At 39.5% G+C, this 23526-nt stretch overlaps 1 protein-coding gene across 3 annotated transcripts in view; it reads left to right on the plus strand.

The window, feature by feature from the left end:
* MEGF10 (multiple EGF like domains 10) overlaps window positions 1-23526 on the plus strand; it is a 187821-nt gene that overhangs the window by 94196 nt on the left and 70099 nt on the right. For all 3 annotated transcript variants that reach the window (XM_016953721.4, XM_001158953.7, XM_024356719.3), the window contains exons 6-8: window positions 11276-11522; window positions 13423-13543; window positions 17290-17426. In XM_016953721.4, coding sequence (XP_016809210.2) covers window positions 11276-11522; window positions 13423-13543; window positions 17290-17426 — 505 coding nt within the window. The remainder of the gene's footprint in view (window positions 1-11275; window positions 11523-13422; window positions 13544-17289; window positions 17427-23526) is intronic.

Consider the following 23526-nt stretch of genomic DNA (forward strand, 5'->3'; position numbering starts at 1 on the left):
TATAGCCAAACCTCATATAAATATATATTGTCAAGTCAGTATACTGATTTTGATGCATCCTAATAAATACTTGATATTTATAATTTTTTTTTTTTTGAAACAGAGTCTCACTCTGTTGCCTAGGCTGGAATGCAGTGGTGTGATCTTGGCTCAAGTGATTCTCCTGCCTCAGCCTCCTGAGTGCTGGGATTACAGGTACGCACCACCATGCCTGGCTAATTTTTGTATTTTTAGTAGAGATGGGGTTTCGCCATGTTGGCGAGGCTGGTCTCATACTCCTGACCTCAGGTGATCTGCCCGACTTGGCCTGCCAAAGTGCTGGAATTACAGGCATGAGCCACTGTGCCGGGCCGACATTTATAATATTGAAGGCATATGTAGTGTTAGTTATTGCAAACAGTAACACCAGTGGGGTTAGTTATGTATTATAAGCGGACATCTCTTTCCCTATGATAAGCTTGATATTCTAAGATTTGATATGTTATCCCACTGTAAGTATCTGGTAGAGATGTATCTTAAAGTTCTTGACCGCTATATAATTCAACAATTAGATCCCAAGGCTATTAAACTAAGACTTTAAAACAACAACAATAACAACAACAACGTGGCTGTGTATGGTGGCTCATGACTATAATCCCTGCACTTTGGGAGGCCCAGGCAGGAGCACTGCTTGAGGCCAGGAGTTCAAGACCAGCCTGGGCATCGTAGTGAGACCTTGTCTCTACAAAATATTTTTAAAAAATCATCTGGGCATGGTAGCATGTTCTTGTAGTTCTAGCTACTCTAGAGGCTGAGGTGGGAGGATCGATCAAGCCCAGGAGTTAGAGGTTACAGTGAGCTATGTTTGTGCCACTGCACTCCAGTCTAGGTAGCACAGTGAGAACCTGTCTCTAAAAACAAACAAACAAAACAAACAATAAAAAACACCTGACCTGCTCAGTTCATCTAGGGTTTGTTTACACCTAGTACAGGTACACAGAACTGGGCATTTCTGTTGCTGTCATTTAGAATCAGTTCCTTTAATAAGCATCTTACAGTTCAAAATGCATTTAAGGTTGTATCTGTTGTCTTAGTTGGTGAACCATGGGCATAGATAAACTGAAGAAAAATCAAGGCAGTGAGGTTATTTGGTGCCTCTCAATTTGGCAATGCTGTCCAGATTTTATTTATGACATCTTTTTATACTAAAGTGGGGATTGCTAAGAAAGTCATGTTTTTGTTTATTTCTCCTTTCATATTTCCGGACCCCATATACAAGCCTATACTTCTGGACATACAGTCACCAGCAAGTAGGAAATGTCTAAACTCCAGTTTTTAATTGGCAATGAAAAAGACTAAATGTAAAGTAGTTCTGGGTTTCCTTGCAGGCCTGAACTCACTCCAGTTGTCTTTGTAAAAATGAATAAAAGGTCCAAGCCTTGTTTTTTCTTGATAGAGTTACTGGGCAATTTCGTTTTTGAAATTTTACATTGTGAGAACTAAGTTGTCCTTTCTGGCATGAATGATTCATGCAAGACAAACAAATAATACAAACCAAGGTCAGACACGTTAGTGCAGCTTCATACACAGTTGGAGGATGTTTTTCTAGGGCATTCTTTTTGCTGGGCTGGGACATCCCAATGTGCAAATCAGGGAATTTCTGCTGTTACTAGATCTGTGCAGTGTCACATATAACAAAAAGTACTTTTTGTGTAATTAGTGTGTTCCACCATCTTCATTTTACAAAAAATAAAGGTTGCAGACTACCCCAAGGTTCCATAGCGATGAATTGGCCATGGGCTAGCTAGGGCCCAGGTCTAGGCAATGTAAAGAGGCTACAGTCCCTCCTTGAGCCAGCTAGTGATTGAGGAATTTTGTAACAAGGTGAGCATGATGGTAAACATCACTTCTTTCTTAAAGGGCAAAATGAGTTCATCTATTTTTATCAATTGCTTCGTTGGTTGCTGATGGAGTCCTTTGGATGAGACAATGTATTAATGTACCCTTATTCCTTCCTCCAGAGCACCTCTCCATTTAACATTTCTGTTTAACTCTAATCGTGCCCCCTTTCTTGTCCTTTGTCTACCTGAAAACAAGAGATTTACTAGATTCTCTCCATGTGTTCAAAGACTTTTTCTAATGCCTGTTTTTTTGTCAATACCTGTGTGATTATGGACATGATAGGATATTCCTTATCAAAACTATTCTGATGAACCTGCTGCTACATCTTGAAGCCTGGGAACTGTCATTTTAAGCAAACAACTATTATTTCTCAGATAAACAGTTGTGAGACATTTGTTCTAGAATGTTCCCCTTTGAAAACCAGGCAGAAGCAGTTAATCTGCACTGATTCCGGTTTTGTAATTGATGACCATCACTTCTTTGGGGTGGTCAGCGTGGTATAAGGGATGATTGCAGCTTTGGAGACATTGCATTGATGGATTTGGGTTGAACCCTTGCTTTTGCCACTCAAACGCCAAGTGGCTTTGAGCAAATTGCCATTTGAGTTCATTTTGCAAATGGAAATATTGGAATAATTATATCTAACTCATTGAGTTATTGTGAGGTTTAAATAAAATAGCTGCATAATGTCCCTCATAATGTAATAATGCCTGGCACATGTTAGAAACTCAGTGTATCTTAGAAAGCCTCCCCCTCCACTCTCTGTTTCATGTCGTTTGCATGGAAAATTAGGCTGAGGGTTTGAGGCAGGTTAGGAGAGAAGAATGTACCTAGAATTTTGATGATGATTTTCTGGGTTTCTCTGCTTGTGAAAGTTATAGCGCTCTACACTCACAATCACTCTCATTTATTCACCAGATATTTTCTGAATGCCAGCCATGTGCCAGGTACTACATGGGCCTAATTTTCAGATCCATATACTCTTAAAGCTAATGACATTGATACTATGTTCATAGCAAGTTTTCTAGCTTTTTTGTTTGTATAGTATTATCATTATTATCATTTTGAGGCAGGATCTCACTCTGTCACCCAGGCTGGAGAGCAGTGGCACCATCTCAGTTCACTGCAGCCTCGACCTCCTGGACTCAAGCAATCCTTCCTCCTCAGCCTCCTGAGTAGCTGGGACTACAGATGCATGCCACCACATTCAGCTCACTTTTGCATCTTTTATAGAGATGGGATTTCACCATGTTACCCAGCCTGGTCTCTAACTCTTGAGCTCAAGCAATCCACCCACCTCAGCCTCCCAAAGTGCTGGAATTACCAGCGTAAGCCACCATGCCCAGCCTACATAGAATTATTATCAACTTCTAGAAGCTCTTCAAATCTGGCTAGCTCCTTAATTTTCTTTTTTCTATTTATTTATTTATTTTTTTTTTTTTTTATTTATTTTTTGAGACAGAGTCTGGCTCTGTCGCCCAGGCTGGAGTGCAGTGGCGCGATCTCAGCTCACTGCAAACTCCGCCTCCTGGGTTCACACCATTCTCCTGCCTCAGCCTCCCAAGTAGCTGGGACTACAGGCACCCGCCACCATGCCCGGCTAATTTTTTGTATTTTTAGTAGAGACAGAGTTTCACCGTGTTAGCCAGGATGGTCTCGATCTCCTGACCTCGTGATCCACCCGCCTCAGCCTCCCAAAGTGCTGGGACTGCAGGCATGAGCCACTGCCCCTGGCCAATTTTATTTTTTCTTTGAGAAATGTCTTATGTTCTCAATACTGAGGTAATTTCTTTCTCAGTGTCCCTAAATACTGAGTAATTGGCTGACCCCCAAAGCCTTACTCAGTGAATCATTAATCATTTGTTGCTCTGCCTTAGAAAGAGTGCTGGTTTCATATTAGATGAGAAATATAATGGTGGAATATTATACTTAACCGAAACATATCATTTCAGCACTTCAGGAGCAGAATGGCCTCATGTAAAGCCCTTGACCTTTTGTATGCAGAAAGCCTTGGGTTTGAGTACTGATGCCACCACTGACTAGTTTTGGGACATTTTACCTAAATGTTCTAATCCTAAATATCCTCTATGTGCTTGTCATAATTGTCATGAGGACTAGAAATAGCTGTAATCCAGTCAGAATGGTTACTATTAAAAAGTCAAAAAATAACAGATGCTGGCGAGGTTGTTGGGAAAAGGGAATACCCTGTTGGTTGGAGTGTAAATTAGTTCAATTATTGTGAAAACAGTGTGGCGATTCCTCAAAGAGCTGAAAGCAGAACTACCATTCAACCCAAGAATCCCATTATTGGGTATATATCCAGAGGAATATAAATTGTTCCAACATAAAGAGACATGCAGGTCAATGTTCATTGCAGCCCTGTTCACAATAGCAAAGACATGGCATCAACCTAAATGGCCATCAATGGCAGATTGGATAAAGAAAAGGTGCTACAAATACACCATGGAATACTGTGCAGCCATATAAGAGAATGAGATCATGTTCTTTGCAGGGACATGGATGGAGCTGGAGGCCATTATCCTTAGCATACTAATGCAGGAACAGAAAACAAAATACTGCATGTTCTCATTTATAAGTGGGAGCTAAATGCCGAGAACACATGGACACATAAAGAGGAACAACAGACACTGTGGCCTATTGGCAAGTGGAGGGTGGGAGGAGGGAGAGGATCAGAAAAAAATAACTATTAGGTACTAGGCTTAGTACTTGGGTGATGAAATAATCTGTATGACAAACCCCCATGACACGAGTTTACCTTCATAACAAACCCGCACATATACTTCCTTTTTAAAAAGAAAGAGATATGTAAAGCATAAAGCACTGAACCTGGCATGATGTAAATGCCCAGCAGATAGAACCATTTAAAAAACCTTACTGCTTGATTTTCTTTTACTGCCAAAAGGATACATATTTACTGTAAAACATTTAGAAAACCTGGTTAAACCAAATGAATAAAAGAATAATCATGCATAATCTCAAGACCCAGAGATACCCACTGATGCCATTTCACTGTAGCTCTGTCTCTCTTTCTCATTTTAACCCTTTTCTCTCTTTTCCCCAGATAGTAGTTTCAACCATATGCAGTTGCTGCATCCTTACCTGAATTAATGACAGTTTCATCAGGTTCATTCTGGTATATTGCTAAAATTGGATTACATGGGGCATTTTTTTTTTTTTGAGACAGAATCCCACTCTGTCATCCAGATTGGAGTTCAGTAGAGCAATCACGACTCACTGCAGCCTCAACCTCCTGGGCTCAAGTGATCCTACCACCTTAGCCTCCTGAGTAGCTGAGACTACCAGTGCAAGCCACCACGCTGGGCTAATTTTTGTATATTTTTGTAGAGGTAGGGGCTTGCTGTGTTTTCCAGGCTGGTCTCTAACTCCTGACCTCAAATGATACTCTTGTCTCAGCTTCACAAAGTGCTGGGATCACAGGCAGAAGCCACTGTGCCTGGCCTTTTTTAAATCTACTTTTTATAATTATGATATCATAAATATTGTTCCAGTTCATAAAATCATCTTCTATAAAAATCATTTAATTAATCAATAGTATTCCATTGTATGACTGTACCAAAATTTTTTCACCAGCTGCCTATTCCTGGAAAACTAGGTTGTTTTCAATTTATTGTTATAATCAGTGCTAGGATAAATGTCCTTATAGCTTTGGAGAGAGTGAAATATAGTGGTTTAGAACATGGACTCTGGAGGCAGGAGGTCTGTGCTTCACCCCTTGCTACCTGCGTAACTTTGAGCAAGTCACCTGGATCTCAATTTCTTCATCTACATAATAGGGACAACAATAGCACTTGTTTCATAGGGTCACTATGAGAGTTAATCTATCGCAATGCTTGGAACAGTGTCTATGGGCATGCTAAGGTATTATTAATGAGTTAGCTATTTATCTTTTATGAATGGTTATTGTCTTTATGTGTATATATACATACACACACACATGCATGCGCACGCACACACACACACACACACACACACACACACACACTCACACACACATACATGCTTATTTCTTTAGGAAAAACTCCCAAGAGAAGAATTTATGGTAAAGGGGCTTTATTAGACTTTGCCAGACTAATTTCTAATAAGGATGTGGTAATTTACTGTCCTGTAGTACTATATAAGAGTGCTGGTTTCTAGCTGGGTGCAGCAGCTCATTCCTGTAATACCAGCACTTTGGGATGCCAAGGTGCGCAGATAGCTTGAGCTCAGGAGTTCAAGACCAGCCTGGGCAACATGATGAAACCTCATCTCTACCAAAAATACAAAAAATAAGCCGGTCATGGCGGCATGCATCTATAGTCCCAGCTACTCAGGTGGGAGGATCACTTGAGCCCAGGGAAGGTTAAGGCTGCAGAGAGCCAAGATCGCACCACTGCACTGCAGCCTGGGTGACAGAGTGAGACCCTGTCTAAAAAAAAAAAGAGTGCTGGTTTCCACACAAAGGGAGAGGCTACCATTATCACTGTAAGTATCAGTCTCAACATTATTATTATTATTATGACTCAGGGTGCACAGATTTTCACCTCTGAAATCAGAATGCATCTAATCATCATTGTCAAACAGATGACTGTCATTCATGATAGTACAAAACCTTCTATTGACTCTGCTGAAATGAAGAAAGAGTGTCATTGCCTCCTAACATCTATGAAATTCCATTTCATTTGGAAATTACAGAACAAGGCAAGCAAATATAAAGATTATGAACTAGTTGCTGGGCACAGTGGCTCACACCTGTAATCCTAGAACTTTGGGAGGCCAAGGCTGGAGGATCTCTTGAGGCCTGGAGTTCAAGATGAGCCTGGGCAACATCGTGAGACCCCATCTCTACAAAAAGTAAAATAAAGAAAAATTATCATCTGAGTTCAAAGTGAATGACACGGAAAATAGATAATGCCATTTTCAGAGAGCATCTTAGATCGGTTCTCAAAAGTGTGCCTAAGGACAGAGTTTCCTGAGCTGCATTTCGAAGGCTGGGGAGTACTGAGGGAGCAAGAGGACAGGTCTACTATCTCTCCATAGTTATTTCTACTTCTTTTTGTTGTGTACAGAGCTGTGAAAATGATAATGGCCATAGTACAATAGCAGAGAGAATCAAGTTCGTGTTCATAAGCTTTTGGCTGTTGCATGTATCATTCCCTGCAGCCCCTGCACCCCTCACACCCAGACTTCCTACTTAACAGTCCTCTACCCTGTACCTAAATGTGGCACACCCTGCCTTTTGGTCTCAGTTTAGGCATCAGTTTAGCTGGGAAGCCTTTTCTGATGCACCAACACTGGTTGGTTAAGTACCATCTCCTTATGTTTTCCGTTGTACCTAATCCATCCCCTGACCTTATTACTTATTATTCAGTATTGTATTGCTTCAGACTTGATGTCTCTGTCATTAAATGGAAAGCCACTGGAAGCCTGTGCTCTTTATTTTCCTTTGAATTCCAGCCTAGCACCACGTCTGACACATGACAGGTACTTAAAAAATATCACTTGAATGAACTTCAGTACCCAGCCCGTGAATGTAACCTGGGGTTACTGGGGTATTGGAAGTTATAACCGTAAGGGTTCCAATGTGAGTCTATTGTCTTGAGAAGATCCAGTTCTCTACTAGTTTTCACTTACGGACTGGAGCTTGGATTATATGTAATCCAAGTAGTACCCAGCAGTTTAAACTTCCAACTTATTATGAGAGCTTATTAGAGCAAGCTGTCTGTGCCTGTCTGAGACTCTCATTAAGCCATTCCATGAAATATCTGCATGAATCTGGGCATCTTGCATCTGAGAGCCCATTTCCGGTGGTTAGCGCAGTTAGAACTGAAACCAGAGGCTGAAAATGAGTCGGCACTTGCTCACTAGCATTTAGGTCACTTTCAGTTTAATCTGAAATAAAATTTTGTTCCTTTACTTCTTTTTTAAAATTAGGATACTCAAGCTATTTTCATGTTAACTATATATTTTCTAAGTTGTTAGTAGGAGTAGCCAACCAGTCACTTTCTCTTGTGGAGTGAAAGAAACTCTTGTCCTGTGAGATTAGAGTGAGGTGTTAAGGAAAAGATGTCAGATAGTTTGAATTCAGACCTTCTCCGAGCTGTCTCTCCAAACGTGGTACTTGAATTCAGGATAACTGGTCAAATTCTGCACTAAACATAAGGAATGAATTCTGCCTCCAGTCTAGACAAAGTCAGTGTACCCTTGTAGTTATCAGGGATGAGAGCTGGCTTATGTGCTGTAGACTGTGTAACTCACTGGGATACATTTAAAAATGGATGCATTGAAGTGGTTAAATATGACAAATGAAGAAAGGAAAGGAAGTCACGGTAATGTCTGAATTCAACCCAGGTTTCTGTGTCCTACTTGTTCTTATACCTATTTGTCTGTAAACATGTGGATTTTTTTCCTGAATAGACCATGTTGATGTATGGTATTCACATTGTGAGGTCCATGTATTAGTGGCATTTTAGGAAAATATAGCCCGAAGTGGGGAAGCTATCACTTGAAAACATGTCATCATGCTTGGACATAGCCAGGAAATTAACCATGTCAGCATGATAATATTTCTTGAAAAGCCTGAAACCCATTTTTCTATGCTGATAGTTATCAGTTTCTGCTATAAACTCACTTGTATTATGATAAGATATCTTCAAAGTTTTTTTTGTTCTTTTTTTTTGTTCTAATCCTAAGAAAACAGAGCTGGTGTCTGCCTGACTGCCCCACTGGGAGATAAGTTGTTGAATGAGGTGTAGAACAGGGTTGTGAAGAAGAGGAAAAATCAGTTCTGTCCCCTCAGTTCCTCTACTTCTCCCTACCTCTCTCTTGTTATATAAAACATGTTCTGTAAAGTGTATGTGCTTGGGGCCACCCTGACCACAGTGTCACATGGGGGAAAATTCTGTAATAACCCACCATGATTTTTAAAAGTGTTTTGACATGATCTTCTTGTTTTTATCAAAGTAATTTTTATTAGGTAAAATTTCTTTTTTGTTGGTCAACTAATTCTCTACTGAACATACGGAGTTGACAGATATTTAATTCAATATCTGAGGTTCCTAGAAGTTAAGAGGGACATGGAAACTTTGGAGAGCATTCAGTGAAAGGATAAATGAAATTGAATAAACTTTTTGAAACTATGGAAAAGTATTGGAGTTGTAGTATTTAGAGAAGAGCAGGCCAAGCTGCATTCACGTTTGGGAATAAGGTCATTTTTAATACAGAGGAGAGTGGTGAACTGGTTTACTATATTGTGAAAAAGTCAGGAGAAAAAAAGGATTCAATGATAAGATAATGGATTTGGCTCATACGGAATGATTTTTCTTACTCTTGAGGATTGATGAATCAAGTAACAAGTTACAAAGGCCTGTGTAATTTATTTTGGAGTCCCTTCAAAACAGGATGGAGTCTTCTCTACCTGGGGTAGCTGAGATCAAAAGGGACATACCATGTAATTTTCTTAAAGATTTTTTTCTTTTGAGATCCTAGATTAAAAGAATTACAGAGGAAAAAAGACTCATTGTCCATATCCATAGGCAATAAAAGAAACAACTCATATGAATAACAATTAGGCTTCAGTCTCATTTTGAAACTACCACCTAATCTTATTTTGTGAAAGAAGATTGTGAGTTCTTAGGTAATTGCTTTCTTGATCTGCTTTAGGTTCAATAATTCTCTCTCATTGTTTTTAATTGTATTAAAGTGTGTTTATTAAAGTACTAATGAGACCAAAGTCATACTGATTAAAAACAGAACTATTCATTTAAACCTTTTGATATTATGAAATCCAAGGTAGAGTCTAATATTGGAAGACGAATTCAGTACTTCTGATGAGTTGTTTGCTGTGTACCTAGAGTTTTTTTCTTTTGAACAATTTATTCCAGATCTGTTGAAGTTACAAAATTTTTATGAAATGAAACTTTTTTTTAATCGTAAAAGCAGTTTATTTTGAGCTCTAGGCAGGGTGCTTCTTCTTCAAGTGATTTTTATAGCATCTAATAAATATACCGCTGGCTCAGCAATACATACTAAGAGTAGATTTTGTTTATCATCACCCTCTTTAATTTTTTAGAATGTCTGGAATTGAAGTTTTTTTCCTTCCCTGCTCCCCTTTTCTACTCACTGACTTTTGTATTGCAGCCACTCTTTCTTTTCTTTGGAACTGCACTTTAAATATATCTCTCAAATGCCATTTTCTTCCTTTGTCTTTTACCTGGTTTCGTTTGCCTATTATCTTTTCATTTAATTTGCATTCTTCGGCTTCAGGCTTGTCTTATTTTTTAAATATGTCAATATATTTAAGCATATTTGTCCATTTTTTCTGCCCTTTTTTTTGGTCAGTAATTCAGATTACCTTCCAAACACAGATGTTTTGACTGATATCTTTTTTTTTTTTTTTTTTTTTTTGAGACGGAGTCTTGCTCTGTCCCCCAGGCTGGAGTGCAGTGGCGCAGTCTTAGCTCACTGCAAGCTCCGCCTCCCGGGTTCACGCCATTCTCCTGCCTCAGCCTCCCGAGTAGCTGGGACTACAGGCGCCCGCCACCATGCCCTGCTAATTTTTTGTATTTTTAGTAGAGACGGGGTTTCACCGTGTTAGCCAGGATGGTCTTGATTTCCTGACCTCGTGATCCGCCCGTCTCGGCCTCCCAAAGTGCTGGGATTACAGGCGTGAGCCACCGTTGACTGATATCTTAAAAGCAGATCAGTAGTTTACTTCTTAGAGGACTCAGGACTCTGGCCCAGACCTGTAGCAGGGTCAGTCCACTCCCCAGTACTTCTGACTCTGTGTCCCCTCTCCCTTTTCACGGTTACTGCCTGTGATGGTCATCTGGACTGTTGCCATTTTTTCCTGCTCCATCTCTCTGCCTCTCATCGTCAGCTCCTTCCACACACCTAGGAGGAGGCAAATCTGTGCTCTCCCTTCTTAAAATCTTTCACTACCAATCCCTTGTTCACAAGATGCAATCCAAACCCCTTAATATGCAAAAAAGTCCCTGCATGAGCTGATCATTCCCGTCTGCCTAGCCAGCCTGCTCTCCTTGCAGAACCCCTGAGCTCTTCCCCTAGCCCACTTCTCTAGCCACATCAAACTCCACACTCTGAATGCAGAACACAGTCTGAGTAAAGGCATGGAGACTTTTTATTTATTTATTGACATGATTGTCAATGAAGTGATAATTAAGCAATGGAGTGACAGGAGGTGGCCCAGTTGGTGCTGAGCACCAGTTTGTGAAGCATTGCCATGGGTTGGGGCCAGGGCCCTGATGTCCAGCTAATGAATGGCGATGAGAGGTCACCAAGCCATTCTCCCCGAGAGGCGAAGAAATCTGGTTCTCCCTTACCCACTGATATCCACTGTTTCTCTCCTCAACCTCAGCCTGCGATGGTGATCACTGGGGTCCCCACTGCACCAGCCGGTGCCAGTGCAAAAATGGGGCTCTGTGCAACCCCATCACCGGGGCTTGCCACTGTGCTGCGGGCTTCCGGGGCTGGCGCTGCGAGGACCGCTGTGAGCAGGGCACCTATGGTAACGACTGTCATCAGAGATGCCAGTGCCAGAATGGAGCCACCTGCGACCACGTCACGGGGGGATGCCGCTGCCCACCAGGATACACCGGAGCCTTGTAAGTCACATGCTGCCTAGCAGCAGAGCAGAGCCCACCCACCCTCTCCATTCATGCTGCTGCTGCCATCATATTTCTTGTGCCTCAGTTTGCATTGCTGCCTGAAGAGTTACTGATGGGTCTAGGCTGCAGGCACAGTTATAGAGGTCAGCAGTGATGGCCACTAGGTGCTGCTGCTGTTTGGCCCTTGCACATCAGATCCCAGCCTGAATCTAAGGGTCAGCTTCCATGCTTTCCTTCTAGCAGGCAAAGAGAGAGAGGGTCAGTCAGGATGTTGTGTTGAATGGCACTATTTGGGGGTTGTTGGGGCATATTTGGGATTCTGTTTGGATCTCCTGAGATTATGTTCATTTATACTGCTGGTTGTTAATGGTCCATGTCTTTTTGCTCTTTGTGGCAATTAATTAGCTGGGGAAAGCTGGGTGGGTTCAGTGCATTAGAAGAGAAAAGGAGGAAGGTGTTAAAAATAATCCATAATATAAGATTAACTCTTAGGGATACATACGTTATTTAATGCTCATGGATACATATTGCTTTGTGAATGTGAAGATATATGTATTACATCTATGTAGATTTTGTGCACACACATAGTTTAATTCTTTCTGAGGAACATTCAAGCAACTACTTAACCTCCACTGTCTTTATTTTGTTGGAAGGGCATTCTTCAGTTCACTTCTATTCACCAACAGAATTAAGAGGCAGAAGTTGCTAAAAAAAAAGTAAGAGATAGAAAAATCCTCTTCCCTTACTGAGAAAATTACATTTATAAATCAAAGAACTAAAACTTGAAAAAACAAAATGTGGCTGATTAGGTAAACACTTCCTGCCAACAGTGTTAAACGCCTGTAGAGTGGAGCTAAAGAAAAAAATTGCATTAGCCTAGAAAGCTCTGATTTTCAGAATTGATGATTATCTCAAACTGTTTAATTGTTAATATTGCTTTTATGGGTTTTCATCAAGACCACAATGGAACTGGGCTCTGGGAAACTTGGAGCGATTTCCCAGGACAGCAGGAAAGACAAAGGCTTAAAGAAGAAGGGCCATGCGACACGTGGGTGGGTGAGGGAAGGGAAACTTGTCAGTCAGTAGGAGGGAACACCAAAAATGGATGATGAGAAGGAGTTCATGTCCTTTGCAGGGACATGGATGAAGCTGGAAGCCATCATTCTCAGCAAACTAACACAGGAACAGAAAACCAAACACCGCATGTTCTCACTCATAAGTGGGAGTTGAACAATGAGAACACATGGACACAGGGAGGGGAGCATCACACACTGGGGTCTGTCTGGGGGTGGGGGGAAAGGGGAGGGAGAGCATTAGGACAAATACCTAATGCATGCAGGGCTTAAAACCTAGATGACAGGTTGATAGGTGCAGCAAACCGCCATGGCACATGTACACCTATGTAACAAACCTGCATATTCTGCACATGTATCCTGGAACTTAAAGTAAAATTTTAAAAATTAAAAAAAAAAATGGATGATGAATATGTGCACAAAGGGTGTGATGTGCAACATCTCAATTTTCTTTGGGAACAGAACAAACATATAAACAAAAGTAGACTTAAACTGGAGCACAAGTGCTTTATAAGTGTTACATGAGAAGTTCCTGTCATCAATGAGTGTTTGGCCAGTTTTCTTCCTCAGTGTTCTCAGATAGGATAGCTTCTCTTCAAACCGAAATGGCTTTATTAGAAAGTACCCCCAAACAAAGGGAAGGACTGGGTGACTCCTCAAAGACACTTCCAGGCAATATGATTAATGTTCTTGATGTTAATTAATTAAATGAACAGTTATTGAACACAGAAAGCTTGTCTATTTTGGGGACCCTGTGTACAGTGAACCCGAGGGTCATGTGTCTGGGAAATAACAGTGTCCTTTGTCACATGTTAATCCCTCAGCTGTGAGGATCTTTGTCCTCCTGGTAAACATGGTCCACAGTGTGAGCAGAGATGTCCTTGTCAAAATGGAGGAGTGTGTCATCACGTCACTGGAGAATGCTCTTGCCCTTCTGGCTGGATGGTAAGCTTCCTTCCCACCTCCTCTGCCCCTGCCCCAAAGTCACCCATTCCAGGATACTCAGTGCATACACATGCAGGAGACTTTAGCACAAAGGAAAGTTACCATGATGGTTGAAGATTCCAAAATTGGAAAGACTCAAGCCATTTTAAATCTGAAACTCTTCAGTTCTGAGGAGACAGAAGAAGGTGATTTAGTCCTAGACTTGAAGTGCATTGAAGGTTGTCATGTAAAGGGTAGTGGCCATCTGTCCTGCATTTCCCTTAAGGATAAAAAAAAGAGAGACAAATATCTAGTCTCACATGACAGTCAGTGCTGATAAACACTGGATTTATTTAACAATCATTTTCATAATTTTGTTCCATGAGTTGCTGTTGTTCTTTGGGAACATTATTCTTAACAGTGCAAGTGTCACGTGAAAAAAAATCATAGAAATCTGGGGATACATTGAGGTAAACCACATTTATCAAGTATTGCAGGACTTCTCAGAGCCTTGAGTGTGATAATCCAAGAGGAAGCTATTGAACATGTTTTCCAAATTTTGACGAGAATACCCTTTCTTCGTGTAGCAATTTCACATGCTTAGAGTTATGTAGAATACACAGTGACAATTAGCTTCAAATTAGACATCTGAAATCAGGAAATATAATAATATTGATGTCATCTCTCTGAGTTGGTTTGTGCCTGTGTCTGCTTGAAGGCAGATGAGTGAGCAACCGATATCTGTTTCCTTCATTAACAAACTATTTAACAGAGCAATTGACTTTTTTATCATCTTCTATTTCCATGAGCAGTGCTAAAGCTGTTCTTTCAGAGGTTACAACGGACTTAATTACCAAGACCCTTCTGTTCTCATTCAGCTTCATTTCTCCAAAGCTTTTCACTCTGTTGAGTACCAACCTCCCTTCCTTAATCCCTTTGCCTTCTATTTTTCTAATCATCCCGTCTCTTACCTTTCATACTAAAGATCCTTTTTCTAATCTCCCTTCTTCTGCATACTTCTTCATTACAAGATTTCGTAGGTTTAAGTCTTGTTCTTCTCTTTTCTCACCATAAATCCACTCTGGCAATCTCATCCAGACCCATAGCTTTAAGAAGTACTTGATGGTTTTTCCAGATTTTGATCTTACCTGCCTTGAGCTTAGATTTATATTTGTCACCCCAACCTTGATAACCTATAGACACAAAGCCACCGTCTCTTTGGGCAATGCCCAAGCTAGAGTCTCCAAAGCCAGACCTGGTAGTAGAATTGGTCTGGTATTGCCTTTTCTTGTGGCTATGGAACAAAGGAGACCTGGAGTCCACTTTTCCATGAGGGTCTTGGGAAGTAAGAACAGTTTAAATGTCAAGGCCATTGGGACAAGTATACAATAAAAATCAGATCTGAGAGGGTTAGAAATGGTGAGTAGCCCAGACAAAGTTCATTCTGGAGCCAAAGCATGGAGAAACAGCATGAGGCAATGGAGTTAGAGAGAGAGGAGAACTTTGAGTGCCTGAGGATGAAGACAAGGTGAAAAAGAAGCTGTTTAAGGAGTACTGAGCAGGTTTGAGCAGGCCTGGCAGAGTCAATGATAATAAATTTAATAAATCCAAACTTGTACACCCAAGCCTTTAGTAAGGCTACTCCTTCTCTACCTTTTTTGTCTTGGTTAAAACTAACACTTCTCTCTTAGTTGTCTGAGGTAAAGAAGCTGGGTTATTTCTGACTCCTCCTATTCTTTCATTTCCTATACTCAGCCTTTTGCCAGTGTTGGTCTTTTGCAATGAAAGTATTTTGCTGGAGCAGCAGAGTGTTGAGAACTCCATGCTCTTTGGATAAGGAACTTCAGGCCTTTTACTCCTAGGACTTCTGTGTAGATATTGTCTGTGGAGCTGCCTTGCCTTGAGGCTGAAGCTCTTCTCAGTTGGGATGGTCAGGATGTGGGTTAATGGTAACCACAGGCTTGGGTTATGAGTCCCAGCACGTGGACAGATGGACCCCTCCCTAGCGGCCTAAGGGAGCCTCCCCTCACCTCTTTATCTGTGTCCTGGGCCCCTTACCTTACTTCTGCTTCAAAAATGCTTCAGTTTGTTTTTTTCTCCTGTGTAGCTGAGCTTTCAATTTATACTTCTTCTTTACAACATGTTATTTGTGCTGTCATCCTAGGTGCTTTTCAAAGATGAATATATATTCCTATAGACACACATACCTTCATATTGAAACTAAGAGAAATCATGTCCTCTTTAAAGCTGCTTGTGAATGTTAATCTTTATGCATGAAAATATTTCAGCGCATTTCTGAAGCTTATGTGGGACCATTATGGGTAGTTAAGTCAGGCCCTGGGAGAGTGAGAATTTTCACCCCTGCTTACCACAGACTGACCTTCAGTATGTTATTCCTACAGTCATGCTTTTACCTCACATTAAGTATACCATGTCAGGCTAGAATGGAGAGACTAGAGCGATTTTTACATCCGTTCCCCTCCCCACATTGTGAGCTAATTGAGGGTTGTTACCTTATCTTTGATTCTCAGTGCTTAGCTCAACACAGGCACATAGATGATTCTCAGTAGTGCTGATTCGAATCATCTCTCAAAGGCCTTTTCCATTCCAAGAGTCTGTGGAAGAAATTTCCCTGTTTGTAGATAGCTAGAAACCACCAGAGGAGACTTAATTAGCACACCAACTGCCTTTGTGGGTAGCCAGGAGTTAGAGGAAATGTATTTTCTTATGCTGTCCAGAATAAACATTTAGGAAACCATCTGGTGTTCACTAGCCTCCAATTTCAGAGTGCCCACAGTCTGCCTTTTTTTAGAGAGAGGGAGGACAGAGCAACAGCTTCCAATAGTTAAAAACATTAGAAAAATCCCTGTTATTTGGGATATGTTGTTTGTCTAATTATAACTCCAATAAATAGATGAGAAGCTATGAGCCCAAGTGATACAGCCAAGTGAAGAAGAAAACAAGAGTATTTCATTGACTTGTTGGTACAGTATCTTATTCCTATCCACGCAAGATTGGAGTAAATATAATGACTGTGCTTGACAAGATGGACAGCCTCTAGGGTGAGGAGAAATATCCAAGTTACTCTCTTGGTTTTTCTCCCCAGGAAATAAGTTTTCCTATTGATCTTGGCTCAGCAATGCTTGTTGAATCTGCTGAAAATAAAATGTTTTTCTTCTGAAATAAATGTCTAGGTTCGTTCCTGTAGAAGTCTGTCTTCGGCAATGTGATTGTTAATTCAGGTACACAAAATTTCAATCTTGTGTTATGCTACATTTTAAGAAATAAAGCCAATGATAAAACATGTATTTTCTCTAGAACACATGGTAAAGCATTTGGATATTCCATGTGCGGCAGATGTTGCCATTTATGTAACGGATGCTCAATAAGTATTGTTGACTTATTGTGCATGTAAGACACAAGGAATAACACTTATGAGGATTTATACATTCCTTAGGTTGCCATAATAATTTGATGTAACTTTGTTTTAAACTTCAGTTTTTAATATGGATTTTGCTTAGCATTACTATTCAGCCGTCTTTGAATGTATCTTGAGATTTGGGCTTACTGAGTAATTAAGTCAATTTAATGTTTCTAATATTTTAAAGATGATGAACAGTTTATGTGCTCTAAAATTCTCTAATCTAATTTTCTTGCAGCCCTGTTCCCCATCCCTCCTTTCTATTTCCTCTCTTTTCTTCTTCATCCATCAGTTGTCTTTCCCTGGCTGGAGGCCCATCTAATTTTCCAAGTCTCTTTGAATGCAGGGCACAGTGTGTGGTCAGCCTTGCCCCGAGGGTCGCTTTGGAAAGAACTGTTCCCAAGAATGCCAGTGCCATAATGGAGGGACGTGTGATGCTGCCACAGGCCAATGTCATTGCAGTCCAGGATACACAGGGGAACGGTAAGGGATGCCCTTGTATTTCTCTGACTGTTTATAATGATGTGAAAGGAAAGTTTGTAGGGTCTGGGGAGCATCTTCAATACCATGTGTCCATGACTCTTCCATAATATTTCAGAAGTAGCTATACAGCCTCAATGTGTTTGACAGATTCTATCCTAATTCAGTGTATAGAAACTGAATCATAAATAGCAATGGTAAATTGAAGATAACAGAAAAAGCACTAAAAAAAAGACCATAAAATATCAGCTATTCAGAACCCATGATGAAAATGTCATTCTAGAGAGCTGAGTGTTTAGTACTGCCACTTACATTGTAAGTACTTGGTGATAGATTTATTTTTAAATGGGATGTGTACTTAGGTACCTTTCAAAAGTATAAAGTTACTTTCTTATGATTCAGTATTCTGTTAAGAATATTGATCATTATATTGTGTGGTGGCGATAGAGTCAGATCTGCTGGAACTTATAGGGCCCTCTGGTCCCACACGAAACAGAAAAAATGGCTGTGCTCATGCAGGTCTTACTGCCGCTGTTTATCATCCTCTGTATTTAATGGTAAACTGTTATCTCAGAGCGCTTTGCACACCCTACTTCTTTTTCTTTAATTTTTTTATTTTTATTTTTTTGTGGGCACATAGTAGTTGTATATATTTATGGGGTACATGAGATGTTTTGATACAGGCTTGCAATGTGAACTAAGCACATCATGCGGAATGGGGTATCCATCCCCTCAAGTATTTATCCTTTGAGTTACCAGCAATTCAATTACACTCTTCAAATTATTTCAGAAAGTACAATTAAGTTACTATTGACCATAGTCACCCCATATGCTATCAAATAATAGGTCTTAGTCATTCTTTCTAATTTTTTTGGTACCCATTAACCATCCCCATTTCCTCCACACCCTCCCAATATCCTTCCCAGCCTCTGGTAACCATTCTTCTACTCTCTGTGTCCATGAGTTCAATTGTTTTGATTTTTAGATCCTACAAATAAGTGAGAACATGTGATGTTTGTCTTTCTGTGCCTAGCTTATTTCATTTAACATAATGATCTCCAGTTCTATCCATGTTGTTGCAAATTACTGGATCTCATTCTTTTTATGGCTGAATAGTACTCCATTGTGTATATGTACCACATTTTCTTTATCCTTTCGTCTGTTGATAGACACGTAGGTTGCTTCCAAATCTTAGCTATTGTAAACAGTGCTGCAACAAACATAGGAGTGCAGATATCATTTCCATATACTGATTTCCTTTCTTTGGGTATATACCCAGCAGTGGGATTGCTGGATCATAAGGTAGCTCAATTTTTAGTTTTTTGAGGAACCTCCAAACTGTTCTCCATAGTGGTTGTACTAATTTACATTCCCACTCACAGTGTACAAGGGTTCCCTTTTCTCTGCATCCTCACCAGCATTTGCTGTTGCCTGTCTTTTGGATATAAGCCATTTTTAACTGGCTTGAGATTATATCTCATTGCATATATAAATGCAAATCATTGTAGTTTTGATTTGCATTTCTCTGATGATCAATTGTGTTGAGCACCTTTTCATATGCCTGTTTGCCATTTGTATGTTTTCTTTCAAGAAATGTCTATTCAAATCGTTTGCCTATTTTTGATTGGAATATTAGACTTTTTCCTATAGAATTGTTTGAGCTCCTTATATATGCTGGTTATTAGGTTGGTGCAAAAGTAATTGCGGTTTTTACCATTGAAAGTAACGGTGAAGACCGCAATTACTTTTACACCAACCTATAACCCCTTGTCAGATGGATAGTTTGGAAATACTTTATCTCATTCTGTGGGCTGGCTCTTCACTTTGTTGATTGTATTCTTTGCTCTACAGAAAATTTTTAACATGATGTGTGCATCCTTCTTTTAATGCTCTTGAATCTATCATGTCCTGGAAGACTAGGTAGCCAGGCTCACTGGATGTGTGTGTAGGATTTGAGAAGAGACTTGAGAGGCAGAAGGTCATAGTGATTGAAAACAATTATTTGGAATCTAGGTTTAGGTAAATGTGTCCCTGGAAACACTTTTTTTTTTTTTTTGAGATGGAGTCTTGTTTTGTCCCCCAGGCTGGAGTGCAGTGGCATGATCTCGGCTCACCACAACTTCCATCTCCCGGGTTCAAGCAATTCTTCTGCCTCAGCCTCCCTAGTAGTTGGGATTACAGGCGCATGCTGCCATATCAGGCTAATTTTTTGTATTTTAGTAGAGATGGGGTTTCACTGTGTTGCCCAGGTTGGTATCGAACTCCTGAGCTCAGGCAATCTGCCTGCCTCGGCCTCCCAAAGTGCTAAGATTACAGGCGTTGGAAACACCTTTGTCTGTAACATCCTAATAATAATTGTGCTTCTCTCTAGGGTTGTAAGGATTAAATAAGTTAGTGTGTTAAAACATTTAAAACAGCCCTGGAACTTATCAATATTAGATTTTATTATTCTAGAGCAATTTCTATGAACTGTGTAAATACTAGTGATTATCAGTTTGAGTGCTGTTTACAAGCTGCATAAATATTAGCTATCATTATTTTTTATGATGTCTTTGAATTAAGAATTCCTTCAACTTTTTTTCCCTTATTTTTTCTCTTTCTAAAATCTTGGTCTAATTTTATGACTTTTAATAAGATACTGTCATGTTTGTTCCCTCCTGCCTCCAACTTAGACCCTGTACTTTCTTATTAAATTTATTTCTGAGTATTTTGTAATTTTTTAAAATTTCATTTCTGCCTGTAATTGGATATTTCTGGTTGAAGAAAAACTTGCTTTTGACTATTTACTTTTTAATTTATTCATACTACCAAACTTTCAAGGTAATTTTAATGTTGTTTTTAGCAAACTCTGGAGTTATTTAGTTATACTATCATATCATCTACAAATAAACATAAGTTAGTCTTTTCTTTTCAATATGTATAATGATTATTTCATTTCCTTGAATTATTGCATAAATTTGAGCCTCCAAATTAATGTTGACAAACAGCAGTAAAAGTAAAAATCCCTGTCTTGTTTCCAAATTTATTGGAAATGGCTTCAGTATAGTTTCATGTTTGCTATTGGTATTTAGTAAATTATTTTCTTCATTCTTAAGTAGTTTTTTAAATCCCTTTTTTTAATTAAAAATTTTGTTAATAGTAGCTGCTTAATTTCATTAAATGCCTTTTTTTCTTTTGCTAATATAATTACATATTTTTCCTTTAATTTTTCATGCAATGAATTATTGACATCCTTAGTACACAGTTTTTATAACATGTAATTGGACTACTCAGATTTTGTAACTGACATCCTGGTTTTAGGTTGTATTTTGGATAGATTAGGCTGTTAGATAATTTCTGGATCCATTTAACATCTTATTATAGAAAAATGAGTTGGGGTAAGGGAGGCACAAGACCAAGCACTATCTTAATAATAGTTTCTTGTCATATTTTAGGCCACTAAAATGGCAATATAATTTTTTTTTTTTTTTGCCCTCTAGGGATTTAAATTTCAAACTAGAGGTAGCACAAGAACAATAAACATACAAGGCAAATGAGCTTATACCTATTTCATCTGGAGTACAGGGAAAGGGAATAACAGTTAATTTTCAGATAAATTTTACATTTGAGCCAAGGAAGGCCAGGGGCCAGAGAAAGAGAAGGGAAGTAAAGAGAGAACTTGCTTCTCGACCTGCTGCTCTTGTAACTATTGTTTTTCTGATGAGCCAGTGAGTGACATGATTCCTGTTTTCAGCTGTTATCCCTGTCTGGGCTCTATAGTTAACACATATACACAACAAACACATTTGTCACTATGAAAGGACAACAACGAATGGCCATGAGGCAGTCTGTGGCGGGAGGTGTGGGGAGAAAGGCCTTGATAGGCTGGGGTCTTAATTTGCCATTTCCCTTGTTTTGAGAAGTCAGCGAAATTTGATCAGTGAGGTTAGGGCAGAGGGCTGCCGGCCCTAGGAGCCTGCACAGAATTCCCAGGATGTGGGGACAGTCCTCCCCGCCAGAGGGAAATAAGAAAAATCCAAACAGGCACCCTGTAGGCTGGCAGAGTAGTGCATAGATTGCCCAAATAAAAGGCTTTGGGGTTTGTGGAAAGGTTGAGAGGATATTGTGGTGAGTAAATGTAACATGACACAGTCAAGTAAGAGTGAAGAGACAATGGTTTCCAGATCCTTAAAAAACACCTTCTGAAGGGGTTAAAACAGTTTCGAATGCCGATAGTGCTGCCGTAGGATCACTCTGGGCCCTGCGACAGCCTATTAGGGGCCCATGCACATGATTGGTGCTCAGTGAGTATTAGCTGGATGAAGGGATACATGACTCAGTGATGAACTCTGTTAAGGTGAAGTCCAAAACAGCTCTGCCAAGTCTGTGTTCCATAGTACCCTAAAGGTGAAGATAAATGTGGGTGAAAGGAGGTGAAGTCAAAAATTATAGACAGGAATTGGGGGAATGCAGCATTGGTCGTCAATGGAGGAACTCTTTCCTGTGTCTAGGAGCGTGGAAATGTTGGCTCTTTCCCAGTGCTTTTTACATTTCCCCCAGAGCAGCAGTTCTGGATGTTAGAAAGGTAGGCAGCTGATTCATAGATTCCAGGTTTAATGAAGAATGCGATTCTTTCACACTAAATCATGGTTTGGCCTAACTATTCAAATCGCTCTAGGGAAGGACATGCACAGAAGGTCAGGGGTGAAAGCGGTACCTGTCACCCCTTACACGTTAACTCACTTCCTTTTTTCCTTAAGTTCACAATGACATGCAACATAATAATAGAAACAATATTAAAACCAGTCTATGACCCTCACTGGTTTTGGGAATTGATGTGTTAATACTTTATCTCTACTTAATGCTTATCCATTCTTACCAATTCCAGGACATTACTTGAAATGTAAAAAAATTAGAAACCCCAAATTTCCATATGTCTACTGTGGCTGATATTTATTGCTCTATCTTTATTACTTTTCTGCTATCTGTCCTAAGAAAATGCATTTCCTATTTCACTGATTTTTGAGAGCTTCTGTTCCATTTGGAACCGCAGAAGCAGCATTAAGGGCATAAAATTTGTTGGGAAATGGTGCTTCTTGAAGATAAAGAGACCAAGAAGGAGATAAAACTGCTTGATAAAGACTTTTAATGCAGCCAATCAGACAGGCATCAGCTATTTCATGATTATGTTTATTTTCAAGATGGAAAATATATACTTCTAGAAAGATATCCTACCATTTTCCTTTGGCAGATAGAAGTAGACATAACTATTATTAACAGGATTGTCCTACAAGTGCAACATTGACAAAACATAAAATGGGAATATGAATCCAGCTTAAATAATGGCTGCTTTAGTAAGTAACATTCAAATAGGACTTTTTGTTTTATATTTATAATGCAAACTAGTAGTGTGTTTAATTGTAGGTTAGAAATGTAAATGTGGGTCAAGGCCAGCTATTATAGATTTTATTTTTCCTGAGAAAGGAAGTCTCTGCCAAGATATGATAAAATATACACACTGGTTCCCTGTAATTTGGTAACAGATACTTTCCCAGGCTTCCGATCTATACTACTTTCAACCACTTTTAAAGCTGTGCTTTTTACCAAGTTGAAATAATGAAGATAGTTTAAAACTTAACATTTGGGTTTGTTTTCAAATCCTTTTAGGAGACAGAAAATGATATTATTTATCTTTACCTTTTTCCTTTTGGAACTGACTTGCAAGAAAATCTAACAGACAGGTTGAAAAGTTGTCCTGACAGCCTTCAGTAGGAGCCATAATGAGACCACATTATTGTACCTAAGCATTTATTTCCTTAAAGTTTACATCTTTAAGGAAGAAACTAAATGACTTGGCTTATTGAAGCTTCTTAGAGGTTAAAAATAAAGAGCACCTTTTAAAAATACACTCTGGTCCAAAAATAGGTGTACCCATGTATAACTTTTAGGCACACGTTTTATTTTATGCTGAGTATTAGTTCAATTACTCCATAACTTTTCTAATGGTTTGTTGAGCAGTTGAAGGTTTTACCTGTTAACAAATACACCTGAAGATGTCTAGAATCTGTGAAACTAAATTTACATGAGATTCTTTTCCTTGTCTCCATCACATTAAATATATGCT

Source organism: Pan troglodytes, chromosome 4 (assembly GCF_028858775.2).
Source record: "Pan troglodytes isolate AG18354 chromosome 4, NHGRI_mPanTro3-v2.0_pri, whole genome shotgun sequence".
Classification (NCBI taxonomy): Eukaryota; Metazoa; Chordata; class Mammalia; order Primates; family Hominidae; genus Pan; species Pan troglodytes.